At 51.7% G+C, this 13,209-nt stretch overlaps 3 protein-coding genes across 3 annotated transcripts in view; 2 read left to right on the top strand and 1 right to left on the bottom strand.

Moving 5' to 3' along the window:
* The window catches only part of EMH_0047800 (uncharacterized protein), a gene marked incomplete at both ends in the record, with an annotated part of 2,023 nt that extends 1,954 nt beyond the window's left edge, over positions 1-69 (top strand). The window contains 1 exon segment of the mRNA XM_013499811.1: positions 3-69. Within this exon segment, the coding sequence (XP_013355265.1) occupies positions 3-69 (67 nt within the window).
* A 110-nt stretch (positions 70-179) lies between these two features.
* EMH_0047690 (uncharacterized protein) lies at positions 180-2,225 on the top strand (the record flags this gene model as incomplete). The annotated part of the gene is given in 5 exon segments (XM_013499810.1): positions 180-192; positions 546-1,348; positions 1,462-1,775; positions 1,919-2,155; positions 2,159-2,225. Coding segments are annotated over 5 exon segments (1,434 nt in total).
* A 2,980-nt stretch (positions 2,226-5,205) lies between these two features.
* EMH_0047580 (Chromosome II, complete genome, related) lies at positions 5,206-11,012 on the bottom strand (the record flags this gene model as incomplete). Its single annotated transcript, XM_013499809.1, has 14 exons — positions 5,206-5,424; positions 5,618-5,694; positions 5,789-5,882; positions 6,037-6,223; positions 6,882-6,969; positions 7,593-8,004; positions 8,108-8,183; positions 8,550-8,799; positions 8,951-9,217; positions 9,545-9,760; positions 9,943-10,208; positions 10,328-10,408; positions 10,527-10,680; positions 10,994-11,012. The coding sequence occupies 14 exons, from the start codon at positions 11,010-11,012 to the stop codon at positions 5,206-5,208; spliced, it is 2,406 nt and encodes an 801-aa protein (XP_013355263.1).
* Positions 11,013-13,209: the final 2,197 nt, after the last annotated feature.

Raw genomic sequence — 13,209 nt, 5'->3', positions numbered from 1 at the left:
ACAGTGGATACATTCTGTGGCAACCGGGCGTCAAAGTTCGGCGGCCCAAAACTGGAGAAGAAGCTATAAGTTTCGGGTCTGCAATACTCTTCCGTGCCCGCACCGCTTTACGAAGAGAACCCGTTACTGGATGGATAAATGGACCACCAAGGTCTCTGCAACCGGCTCGTGCTTCTGATATGATCACCGGCGGTGAGTCGACATGACATTTTCCCCCGCCTTCTTCAGGCTCGGTAAAACAGAGTACTTTGTCCCTCGTGTTCGTCCAGAAAATAACACTGGAGCAAAATGGGAAGCCTGCTGCCGCTAGCCTGTTATTGGACAGCAGCAGGCGCTTGGGTCCATAACCAATTTAACGCGTTTCGTAGGTGTGCATCAACTGCGACTGTTCAATTCGAATTGCAGAGCTGGTTGCCGTTATCAGTCAAGATGCTCGCCACTTGGAGGTGCGTGACGCATTTCCGTCGCCTCTAGGTCTTATCGTCGTTCCTGCAGAGGCAGCAAATCGCATAGTCAAACAGCAGTCTGGTGATGTTTNCCTCTAGGTCTTATCGTCGTTCCTGCAGAGGCAGCAAATCGCATAGTCAAACAGCAGTCTGGTGATGTTTCCGGTCGCACAAGTCGCAGCAGCATTTCTCTTACTTCATTTTTGGCGTCATTTATTGCGGGTAACCCTTTAGCAGCTTCTGAGAGAGCCGATCAAGGTGTTTTCGCAGCCCCTCCCGTTCAGGGGAGCGGGAGCGTTGAAGATGCCAGACCGCCTGCCGCTGAGAACCAACTGGGGGAATCTCCTTCGGCTGGAGGCATGACTTCACTTGGCATCCAGTCAAATGCTGTACAGGACAGCATTCCTCGAAGGGCTGTACCGGCAGTCAACATTGTTTTCCTTGTTGATACTTTAAGGGTGTGTCGCCTTGGGGAAGCGAGACGTGCAGAAGGGAGCTGGGGATACAACCGTTTACAGCCAATGTGCGACCAACGCTTGCTCGGCTTAGCCGATGCAGCTACCGTCGCGACGTGCGAACAACCTACATACGAATCAGCACAGGGCTGGAAGAAGAATGATACAAAAAGTGAGCAGCAATCTGCTGCGTTTGGAGGTTTGCCGACAAGTGATAGAGTGATTCAGCCGGATTCGGATACCAGGGGGGGCAATTCATGCTCATGCATAAAAGCCAATATATGTCTTGGAGACCCTCCCGTCCTACATTCACACTTCACCGATGTGACTCTGCTTTGCGCCGATGGGTTTGAGGTAGCGTCTCACAGGGCCTTGTTGGCGGCGCGATGTTCATTTTTTGAGGCTAAACTGACACGACCACACTGGGAGGCCCGGAAGGCTGACAAAGTGAGTCCGTATTGCACCTGCTTCACAATGTCTGAGGCGGCCGGAGCTTAGTTAGAGTNCGGTCGCCTCTGTATATACATTGGAAGACTCCCTCTGCCTCTGGCTGGCCACAGGTGGTTATCGACTTGCGAGACTTCGCGGGCTCCGTCGTGCAGGCAACAGTGCGTTTTTTTGAGACGGGGTACTTCGTAGTTCCCGCTTCGTGCTGCTGCCCGCAGTGCTGTGCTGAGCAACGAAGGTGTCGTTATGAGGAGCGCCAGGCTCCGCAGCAAAGGGGGCTTCCGCCATACGAGTGTCGGTGCTGCTGCAAGGTAGACTGGGTCCTGCAGGCCTACGCCTTCGCTGCATATTGCCTGCTTGAAGATCTAAAGACTGAGCTGTTGGCGATATTGGCTCGTCTGACGTCGCAGCGCACGTGCCTGCGCGTGTAAGGTTCTTTCTTGATTTATACATTCAGCTCGGAAGCAGTTATAATATTCACCATCTAATTCCATTAAGTGTGCCCTGGAAGTAACACCTACCGTTTGAAAGGTTTTTCACCTCTTGGTTGCGTGCGCTGCGTATCTGTAGGCTCACACACCCAGCTGTGCGTAACCAACGTCAGATACTGGAGCTTGCTGCTCATCAGCTTGTCTACCACATGCCAATGCCGAATTTACTTCTTGAGCTTGACAGCTGCCAGGAGTGGCCTTTGCCCGTAGCCGACAATAGTCTGCCGACAGCGAAGGAGACGTCACCTTCAGATGGAAGCATACCTCAACACCAGAGAGGAAGGAAGCCTTTGTTAGCCGAGCTGCTAAGCGAAGANACAAGCTCACGGTTCAACTCCCCATTTGCCGAGGGAGGCATTCCGTTTTTGTGCGTGGCCTGCTGCTGATGGCAGGGATTTCGTCTTCAGCAAGGGAGACGTCTTGAGCCCGATGGATGGGTGTGTGTACTGTGATGCAGGATACCCAGGAGAACATCGTATTGCTGTCGAAGCTACACTTCATGAGGCATTGTGAAGAGCCTTCGCCCCGTCTGCGCCCCCGCCAGCTCTTAGTGTTGCTGGCCCTTCGGCTTCTGCAGGAGAGCGTCACTGCACCTCTGTCTACGATAAGCCTCTGCAGGGAACTGCCAAAAACCATATCTACAATATCCAGAGCTTTTTCATCGGGAGAATGCCACTCTGTTCGAGAGAGCCGCATGGTCCCCCCTTGCGAGCACCTTCTTGACAAGGTCTCTCTGGTTGTCCCCCTCCGTAACTCGCATGACGCACTCCGCCACTTCTTATTCAGAGACGTCGTGCTTCTTTGGGCAAAAGTACTCGATGTCCCTGAAAAAGATGCCAAAGCTGTGGCTCAAGGAGTGGAATATTCATGCCTTCCATAATTTAAACACTGGCTTACTGCCTACGTGGCATGGGGTTTTGCTTGCAACGGGCCTCTAGGATTATGCAGTCCATTGGTTCCGCTTCGCTCCCCCGACTGTTGTTTTCCACTGCTTCTTACGTATTAAGTTTTGAGGTAGTATCTTACGCGAGTTGCGCTCGGTAGTTACATCGAGAAGTTTGGCGCATTTGGCTATTCCCGTTGTCTCCCATCCCACGCACTGGCACGTATGGCCGCCCATCGGGAAAATAGAGGACAGTAGGCTGGAATTTAACCGTAGCGGGAGAGGGATCTTCAGCTGGAGAACACAGGACAGCCCGAAGTCCCACTGCGCGAACGGACATGTGGTGTAGCCGCAGCCTATGTGGAAAGGGCTCCTTAACAGTAATAAGCACAAGCTTTGGAAGCGCTCCACAGCTCGCGGAGATAATGGGAAGTTGGACACGTCACTTAAGGTCATAATCCGGCAGATGGATTACTGCATTGTTCCTCTTCCAACGCTCTNAAGTTGGACACGTCACTTAAGGTCATAATCCGGCAGATGGATTACTGCATTGTTCCTCTTCCAACGCTCTACGAGGCAAAAGGATGATGGGTCAAACGCTGACCGCTGCTTTCCTAGTTTTACGGATCCCCCGCCACTCACCCAAAATACGCTTCCCGAATATACCTCCGATGACATTTCGTAGCTCCTGGCACCATTATGTTACGCATGGGTACGACAGCACGACACAAATTTCATAAGCTCTTACAGATGGGACTATCACTACACCTCAGAAAAGCATGCAAGAACGTTGGCCGCTATTCGGTCGAGTTGAACGTGATCTCTTCAGTGAAATGGTTGTCCAAGAACGTTTGCCGCTATTGGGTCGAGTTGCACGTGATCTCTTCAGTGAAATGGTTGTCCTAATTTTGCTCGTTGCGAATAGCTGGTCACTTCGCTAGTTGCTTCACAATGCTCATGACCTCCAGAGTCACAGCTGAAGCTTTAAGCACACGGAAGCGGCGTGCGCGAAGGTGCAGCTTATTGAGGTGCCCTGCCTGGTATCGGTGGGTGAATAAGTCGTTAGGCGGAAATATATGCACACACCGTTTCCGCACGAAGCGCTGAGCCTGCTCTCGATAAGGCGACACGAGCGACTCGATCAAAAATGAAGTCGGCAACGACCATTCCCCGGGTATTTGCAGTTAAACTTCTTCAAGCAAGTTGTCAATGCAGGCGGTTAAATTTCGNACGACCATTCCCCGGGTATTTGCAGTTAAACTTCTTCAAGCAAGTTGTCAATGCAGGCGGTTAAATTTCGGCGGACCATCCCACGTGCTTGTTGAATGGCATGCTGTGCAGAGACACAGAACACTCATGCAAGCCACAGATGTGGGAAGCACAAGCCGCGCAGCATGCACAGTTGAACTGCAGTTCCTACTACCTTCGCGAAGCATTCAAAGGGGCTTGCACACTCACAAATACGGTGCTGCACCGCAAGGCATCAGCGAAATACAGGCGGATCTCCCAAAGTGCCGGACGCTGCATGCGAAAACCTTCTTTGAGGGGAGGAGCGGTTAGGCTGACTCTGCACACAGCACCGCAGGTGCAGACGTTGTGAGCAACGTGAAACATTTCAGAAAACTTCTTGCAAGCGCAACGAACTCTGGTTGAAGGCGGGCAAAACGAGAGAGGAAGTGTTTATAACTGTGTCGGCGATACCGCATAGTAGGCGGTTCGTCTTGCGCGCTGCTGGACGGCGACTGCGAAGGCCCGTCGGCGGGCGGCATGACATCCAAAACCAATATATGCATGCATCGTGGGCTGCTCGTTTTCAAGCGGCATTCAACATTCCGCAGGGGGTGGGAAGTCCTGCGTGCATCACAGCCAATCCTCGTATGCAAACGCCGCGTCAATTCCTGTCTAGAAAGCGGCCTTGCTTGTAGCCTACTAAACGGTCAACAACATTCGTTGAACGAAATCACACCTGATATCCCCAACACCGGGAAAGATGCACGATGGGGTTACAAGGAGAAGTCGCTTGTCATCTTGTACGCAGTAGCGCGTAGCCTACATCCGGCCAATCCACAACAATCAGAGACAGGTGTTCAAAAATGTTTGCTCACGCGGCAACCAAACCCTNACATCCGGCCAATCCACAACAATCAGAGACAGGTGTTCAAAAATGTTTGCTCACGCGGCAACCAAACCCTAACTTTTCGTATTTATTAGATGAATTCTCTACCAGGGCAAAGCACCATGTTACTAAGTTACCTAGGTTAGGCTGGACTATGTTGCAAGATGACTCACAGGGCCAGTAGAAGTTTCCACAGTGCACCGGATAATGTTACGACCCTCCAACGAGAGTTCTGAGCAAGCAAACAGCCAGGAATTTCGGAGTTTCTCACGCCTTAAATTGCGGCATAGTGCCGCTGAAGACAACCACAAATGCGGAGACGGGCCGTTGCAGTGCAGTTTATGACGTTCTGGCACAAGTCTGCAGACTAACTGGGTGTTGCGTCTTTCTCTAACGTCTTGGACTCGTCAACGTGGGAATATTGCTCTGCATTATCTTCACTTTCAAGAGGGTTGGGCTCTACGGATATGCCATTCAGGATTGACGACGCCTTCTGCGCCACAGCAGTGGCATCATTTGGAGTTGCCCTGATGGACTGTAAGATTGCGGACAGGTCCCGGTGCAGTCGCCGCAAGAGGAGGAATACCTGCATTGGCAAATTCAGCACAGCGGTCACCTCGCATGTTTAGCGCCGAAACTGTTGACGAGAAACGGGTAATGCCAGTCAACAAAGTAGCTGGTGATGCAAGCTCCGTTCGCTGACATTCTTTGTTTCTCGTATGCGGTTCCACTGACGACCAAATGCAAAAAGCAAGAGACTGCATCAAATAATAAACTACCTGGATTGACCGTCGTTCGATCTCTTGGTCCGTCGTAGCCACCAGCAGATATGGAGGAAATGCACTCGCCTTTGACTCTGAACACCAAACTTTGACATAGCTCTGTTCTTGGCACAACTTTAGCGCAACATTGTTATTAATTACAAGGAAAATTCTACCACCGAGGCGGACCTGTCTGTGAGCTGCGGGGAGACAGGAGAATACGAAAGTCACGGGCAAAAGCCGAGTCGGTGATGGCCCCCAGCCTATGGACCTCCCACTCATCCTGAACAAAGCGCTCACAAAGTTAGGGCACTGGATTTCTAAAAAGCCGCATGCGGAAGTCTTCACCTTTAGAGGCTTTCCTGCAAGCAACGCAAACCGCACAAACTTTATTTGTCGAAACCTCTGCGACCGAGGATACGAAGGAAATTACGTACCCAGAAAACGTCGATTGTGTGGCCGTCCGATAATGCAGAGAGGCATAGCTTCGTCGCCACTGCCGCTGCACGTCTTAGCTTTAGCACTTTGTTAGCAAGCACCTTCAGGCAGCTTGTTCTGTACTCGGAGGATTGAAACTTCAAGATGTGTTCCGTGATAAGAGTGATCAAGACTGACAGAGCCATCCTGAAACGCAGACAACACAGTTGTGGAAACAATATCACCAGGATTAAGAGCAACATGAAGAACGAAATGTCCGTGGCAACGAAATAACCGTGGCACTGTCACCATCAATGACCTCTGAGCAGCGTTGCTGCGCGACATCCATTTGACCACCCGTGCGTTGAACGCCATACCTTAGGGTAATTGGGCGTAATAATGGGTTGGCTAGGTGGGCGTGGATAGCATCAAGCATCTGTGCTGTGAAACGCCAGCTCATCTTGCCATAGTATGTACACTCATGCGCACCGCAGAGGCCCTGCATCTCGGGCTGTCCACGAGGACGCAACGAAGGGGTGGCTGGTGCACTGGCCGGTAGCCACAAGATACCGTCAGATGCAGGATGGCTACAATTTGTGGGCGAAGTGGAGCGGGCCCAGGATTTCATCTGAGGATGATAGCTGTTACGCCGCGCCACAGTCATCCGCCCAGGTGTGGACGGTTCCGATCCAGGTGCCTGCCTGTCAGTGGGCCAGAACCCAGTCAGTTCACAAGATTAGAAAGCAAAACACACACAAGAAACTTTGGAAACATGTGCGCATGCTGCTCCACAACAACGCGAGCCATCGTTCGACTCCTTCGTCAGCATCAGCAGTGAAATGCCGATAAAGGTCTCACCCCAAACCTGTCCCTCCATAATCCGACATCTCGAATGCATTGTTGCTCGGTAAAGGAGCCCCATTCGGCAGGATGCAAGCACGCATTAGAATCCCCTGAACAGCCAAATCGAAGCAGACACTTCACCTGATGATTTACTAGTCCATACGTATATTATAATGCCACCCACGCAGCCCCTCGAAGCGAGAAGCGGCGTCCACTAAACTTCCTTGACAGATAAAAGCAAAGCCAGCACTCTTCCTTTGCTTAAAGAACAGCCTGAAACTATTCTGTACTACTACTGCGCCGCACCGCCGGAGTATTTCACAATGCATGCGCAGCACTTAGTACGGGCAGAAGCTCCTTATTGATCTGCCAGCATCCACGAGCTACCGGTGCGGATTATAAGCTGTGCTGGTGCTAGATGGGCTCGAGGGGGATACGGAAAAGTGATGAAAGGCAGATAACACTCACAGTTGTGGTTGAAGGGTGGCGGAATATGGACTGTAGTAGGGTTGCCAGCACCAAGAAACAAACGTCANCACAGTTGTGGTTGAAGGGTGGCGGAATATGGACTGTAGTAGGGTTGCCAGCACCAAGAAACAAACGTCACACTGCCGCTGGGCGAGCTCGCAGCCGTCGAGCAGCATCAACAAATGCTGTTGGACAGGGTTGTGACACCACTTGATATGGTTCGCCTCTGCCTGTCCCCTGCACCAGTCTTCATCCCACTCAGCACCATCCGGAGAAGTGCGGCATGGCTCCTTCGGTTGACGTGCTTCGTCGCGAGAGCGCGCTCCGTCAATGTCGTCTAGCACTTCGAAATAGCCCAGTGTAAGAAGGGCATCCATAGATATCTTAAGCATCCGGATGCGATCTTCGAACGAAAGGGCTGAATGCACCTTCGAGTGATCACCTGTGGGTGCTAAACGTGCTTCACTGGTCCCTATGCTGGTATCACTGGTTTCTTTCCGCACGTTGCTGCCCTCACTAGTTACCTCGCGACTTTCGCCACTGCTGGGCAGCTCTTGAGTCGGGAGGAACGTGTCTATATTCCCGGCACATTCGCTCGGATTCCGCAAATTTTTGTATGCTTCTGGCATTGCTGGTGCCTTGGCCACTATCAAGTCGTAAAGGGGCTTCGGTATGCGCTGCAGGAGTAATGTAGCTACGAGGGGACGAAGCAACTTTTCACTCTGAATGCACTGATACACACATCAAGTAGGGACAGCGCGAAGGCTAAGCTGCCCTCACCGTTCCAACGTAACCAACAAATATTCCACTCTGCGCAGCAACTACCCCTGCATCCCTCGAGACGTACATTAAATGTCTGAATCAAAAAGAACAATACGAGCCTCAGCGCCCCGTCACAGTTGATGATGCTTTGCGATTGGTTTTCTAGCTGAGACTCTTGTAAGTTAGTGGATACACGAGGGGCGGAAGCAGTGCTGTCGTTTGGTGCCATACACAAGTTGCTCGCTGCTTTTTCCCGTGACCCGTCGCCAAGCCTCCTCGACATTGCCTCCGCAGCTCGAGCCCGCCATGATTTGCTGAGGTCGACGGTCGGACTAGGCAACATATNCTCGACATTGCCTCCGCAGCTCGAGCCCGCCATGATTTGCTGAGGTCGACGGTCGGACTAGGCAACATATGTGAACCCGTGGCAGTACTTGCCAATTGGGTCGGTACCCCACACCTGCGTTTTGGGTCCTGCAGGTCCTCGGGCGTGCTCCAGCCCCACATCCAACCCTGTTCAAGGCGTTTCTCCTCTTGCGAGAGGCCGTCACCGTCAGTGGTTTTTCTTGGGGAGCCAGTGCCGCAATGCTCGTCGCCGTTGCCAGGTAGCTGGAGGCAAACATCACGACTGTCATGCTTGCTTGATTCCGTCTTCACCGAATTCGAGTGGTCCCGCTCCCACTTGGTGTTAACATGCATTCCAAGCATGCCTAAGCACAGGCGCAGGCGCCTGCCACACCCCATATCCCGATGAGGGTTCCGTACAGGCTGGTCGTGCCTCAGGTTACTAGGGGTTGCATACAACTGCTACATTTAACGGGGAATTCCATCTTGACGCTTTCTTAATCTTAGCATCCTAACCTATCAGTGGTAAGTAGCAGTGCAACATAAGACGCGCTGCAAGGAGCTCGGAAAACTCTTCAACACCCAAGCTGAAAATATCTTGAACGTAGAAGAGCATCTCTTCTATTTCTAATACCCCATCCTGAATGCAACGGTCCGGCGAGGCATCACGGTTAGTCGTCAAACGGAGAAGCTGGCCATCCACAAGCTCCCGGAGATAGCAAGCAACGTGGGAAAAGAAAATGGGCCTTTCTATGAGAAAAGCTCGTAAAGACAGGTCCTGGACTGCGCACACATAAGCACAGAGGTACGTATCGAGGACGCGAAAGTTCACTTTACTCGGAAGGGAAAACTTCAACAGGACGTAGGGTAGCTGAACTCGAGGGTCTTGTCAACACCGCATTGGCGACGATCGCAGCAAAAATAGGCACCTAACCCAGAGGTGAAGAAAAGCAACAAGTGGAGTCAATTGAATCTTTGGCGTTGGCGGTGGAAGCAGTACNTAACCCAGAGGTGAAGAAAAGCAACAAGTGGAGTCAATTGAATCTTTGGCGTTGGCGGTGGAAGCAGTACCTCTAAATATGCTTAGAGTCACGTTCCGCGAGTGCGTACGGACCATCGAATCCTTTGCTCGAAAGAACTTCACGGATTCGCTGTATATGGGGAAATGCTTCGCTCGCTCGTTCAAAAAGAGCTTTATTGTGTCCGCATTGACCAGCAGCGACAAACTCTTGATGAACGAAACGTACCAGCTCGCGACCTCCTCATCGTCGAAGTCAAACTTAGTGCTCAACAGGGAGTTAATATAATTGTTGCTGAACATGTAGTCTGCAACAGTGCAGCGCATATTTAGCGTGCCCATCCCCATACATTTCCTGCCTATCGCAAGTTCCCGAAGTAAAGCTTCCTGAATGTGCATGTATGCTGAGTGCATGGAATTGTGGACGTTTCGATCGGGTAGACGGCATCCAAGTTGTGGCGAGGGTGATGCGCTCTCTGGCCGCACTTACAAACCGCTGTTTCTTTGTTAATGCTCTGCACTATGATGCTGAGCGTCTGAAGAAGCTGTACTTTGACTGCATTGGGAACAGTTGGCTGCTCGGCAAGTTGTACAAAATACGAAAGGACATTTTGCTCGCAAAAAACGTCGAAGTATCCCCGATTGTTGTGCTCTCCCCACACGAGCACCTCTGCAACCTGTCGCAGCGTCTCAATCGTGAAGTCCCGGTTTCTCTCGTCGATAGCATCGTACGGCGGCAGGGAATCCAACAGCTTTCTGCGNCAATCGTGAAGTCCCGGTTTCTCTCGTCGATAGCATCGTACGGCGGCAGGGAATCCAACAGCTTTCTGCGGAAGAAAACCACAACAACTGCATACACAGCAGCAAGTGCGAACCTCGCGAGGTAATGGGCCCTCCCTTCCCCGTGGTGCTCAACGCGATCGAGCTTACAACAAGTGGTCGGCGGAATAAAATTCCTGAGGAGAGATGTCAGTCACGTCCTTCTGGAGTGAGGCGCTCGAAGTTCCCCCCCAAAGCCACATCTTAGTCGTAGATCCACATGACAGCTGTGCGTGGACGTCGTGCGCTGATCACCACAAGATGTGCAAGGAAGACAAGCGCTCCACATTCTTGTCCACCCCAATGGCTTTGCCTCCACTGGGATCGTCCGCCCTGATACCTAGGATGGCGGATTTCACCAGCTGGCGGGCCTTCCATGTGCCGGCTTCGAGAATGCCGGAGACTATAACTAATCCCCCACCCCCACAAAAAGCACGTGTGAACAGCCAAAACACATTATTTAGGAGAGTCTTCGGCTCTTAGGGTAGTTAGAATTCATCCTTTAAGTGTGATGCTAAGTTGTGCCAGCCCCAGAGCGCCGCCCCGAGTGGCGTGGTAGCAATGTGTAGACGGAAGAACGTACATTTTGACGCAGGTAATGCCTTACAAACATCATCCTATTGCTAATACTAACAATTTTAACTCAGTCGAGTGCCTAGGATTCTGCACAGCGCCATCATGTGAGAAGGGGTCAAGTTTACCGGTAACACTCATTTCCTCACCAGTGTCTATGTAGTACATGTAGCATGGTCTGCCTGCAGTTAGCACAGGAACACTCACATTGCCTTGATAGACTGACTGCAACCAAAGTTCTCCACAAGTGCTTGGGGAAATAAAGCATGCAGTAAGGGAAGCTCCGTTGAAGCTTCCCTGTGCTCACACGTGTGGTTGGCTTGCATCGCCAGCTGCAGCGGCGTGCACTGAACTCGTGTTATGCTGCCTTCTCCCCGTCAAGGCCAGGCGCTGAGCTGACGCACTGGTTGCCTAGAGACGGTGGAGGGAGGCTTTTGAGGAGACTCTTATCTCAAGTCTTTGGCTTCATTGCGGACCGCTGTATTCCTTGGACAAGGCCCCACACTTTACAGACTAATTCTTGGCATTGAACTTCCGTCTCCCATCCACCGTGTTTGAGGCGATATCCCGTAGTCTTGCCTAGCCGCCTTGGCTAACTGCATGCAGAGACACCACCCTTTGCATCGCATGCTCCGTCTGATGCTGAAGCATCTATTTTTAACTGCGTGACGGGTGACAGCCAAGTGTTTGAAATTCTCAACAGGGTTGATGCATGCATCGAAAGAGGGATTGGGTACGGTCGCATGTGTAGTTGCCTTGCAACGGGCGTTGCGGCACAGATTGCTGCACATCATGGCATGCCTCCTCGTCGACCTGCCACCCTCAGAGCCTCGTTCCCGCTGCGCTCGGGATGCCTGGGAACTGCTGGATAAGTCAGCTGTTCGGGGAGGAATTCTGAAGCATTTCGACTCCGTTGCACCCCGCGGTTGTCCGCCGCTACGATGGCGGACTCTCGTTACACCTGGCGTCGCCGCACCGGCACAATGACTACTGTTGATGCGTACTTCGTATTGGTGACTTNTCTCGTTACACCTGGCGTCGCCGCACCGGCACAATGACTACTGTTGATGCGTACTTCGTATTGGTGACTTTTAACAAGATTAAATATATGTTTTCAGAGACTGGAAATTCATGAAGTTAGTTTTCGAGAGCTCTTGCATATCTCCACACCAGTCTAGCGGCGTGCAATATGGCGCTTTGCTGCGTTAGGTCCGACTTCCTTGCAGCCTTCGTACCTGATCGCTAGCCCAAAGTTGTTTATGCCTGTTCGTTGAGCATTTACTCGTAGTTCACTAAGTTTAAGGTGCCAGGGCATGCTGCTGCAGCAACGAAATATCTCTTAGCTACTACCGTTAACATTAGTGAATACGCGGCACAAGGTAATGGTTGTCGCTAATACCCGACTTCGCGTTTTACGCATTCGTACGAGAAGAGTAAAAAAGGGGATCTCCAGCAGAGGAACAGTGCACCGCAGGGGGGTCTGCCCTTATCACTTTCTGTCTGCCTGCTCCACTGGTAGTAGACGGGCCAGGCTGACGGACCGGGGCTAGGCGTGGATGAGGATTGATCTCGTCCACTACCCTTAGTTACTTGCAGAAGGCATTTTCTGCTGCAGTTCTGTATGCACTTACCGTGTTTGTGTCTCGTTGCAACGCATAGTGTGTCTACAAGTTTGTGCCTATCATTTTGATCAAAAAGTGAGGCGCACCACGGGTAGGGAGGTGGACCCCGTTCGGCCCGTAAATGCACTCGGTACATGCATTTGCTAGATTAACTCATTGGAAAAGTATCGGCCCTTCAGACTTTCTTATCTTCGAGCCCGGACCTCCAGCTGCGGACTACTTAGAATTTCGCGAGTAGTCCGATATGCAGCTCACTGCAAGTGAGTATTGTGTACGTCTTTTCGCAGTCTTCAGCCCCCCCCCGCAGGTCCCTAAATCTCATTAAGAGCCTAATTTTGTTTATTCAGGGCACAAGCGGCGAGTTGGGGGGGAAGAACGCTGCATTTTTACTACTAACAGACCGTCTGGCAGAGGAACTCGCCGGGACCGCCGACGCAAGAGGGGCGGCAGAGCCAAGATGCAACACGTTAGGGTCATTTACCTAATACCTACTCCAATTAAAATCCAGTATCTGTTAATATTAAACTTAATGTGGAGGGCTTAGAGCATATTTCTGTGGCAAACTGCCGATACCAAGCTGTCTAGTGCGATGCCCTGCGTTCCGAGTGGTTGGCTTTGCCACGGTGGACAAATCAGTGAGNTACCAAGCTGTCTAGTGCGATGCCCTGCGTTCCGAGTGGTTGGCTTTGCCACGGTGGACAAATCAGTGAGCGTGCGGCGTGATAAGTTGCAACAGGGAAAGT

The sequence above is a fragment of the Eimeria mitis genome, genomic scaffold, assembly GCF_000499745.2.
Source record: "Eimeria mitis Houghton genomic scaffold, Emh_scaff47, whole genome shotgun sequence".
Taxonomy (NCBI): domain Eukaryota; phylum Apicomplexa; class Conoidasida; order Eucoccidiorida; family Eimeriidae; genus Eimeria; species Eimeria mitis.
The sequence above is the reverse complement of the archived record's forward strand: the minus strand, read 5'-3'. Positions and strand labels throughout refer to the sequence as shown.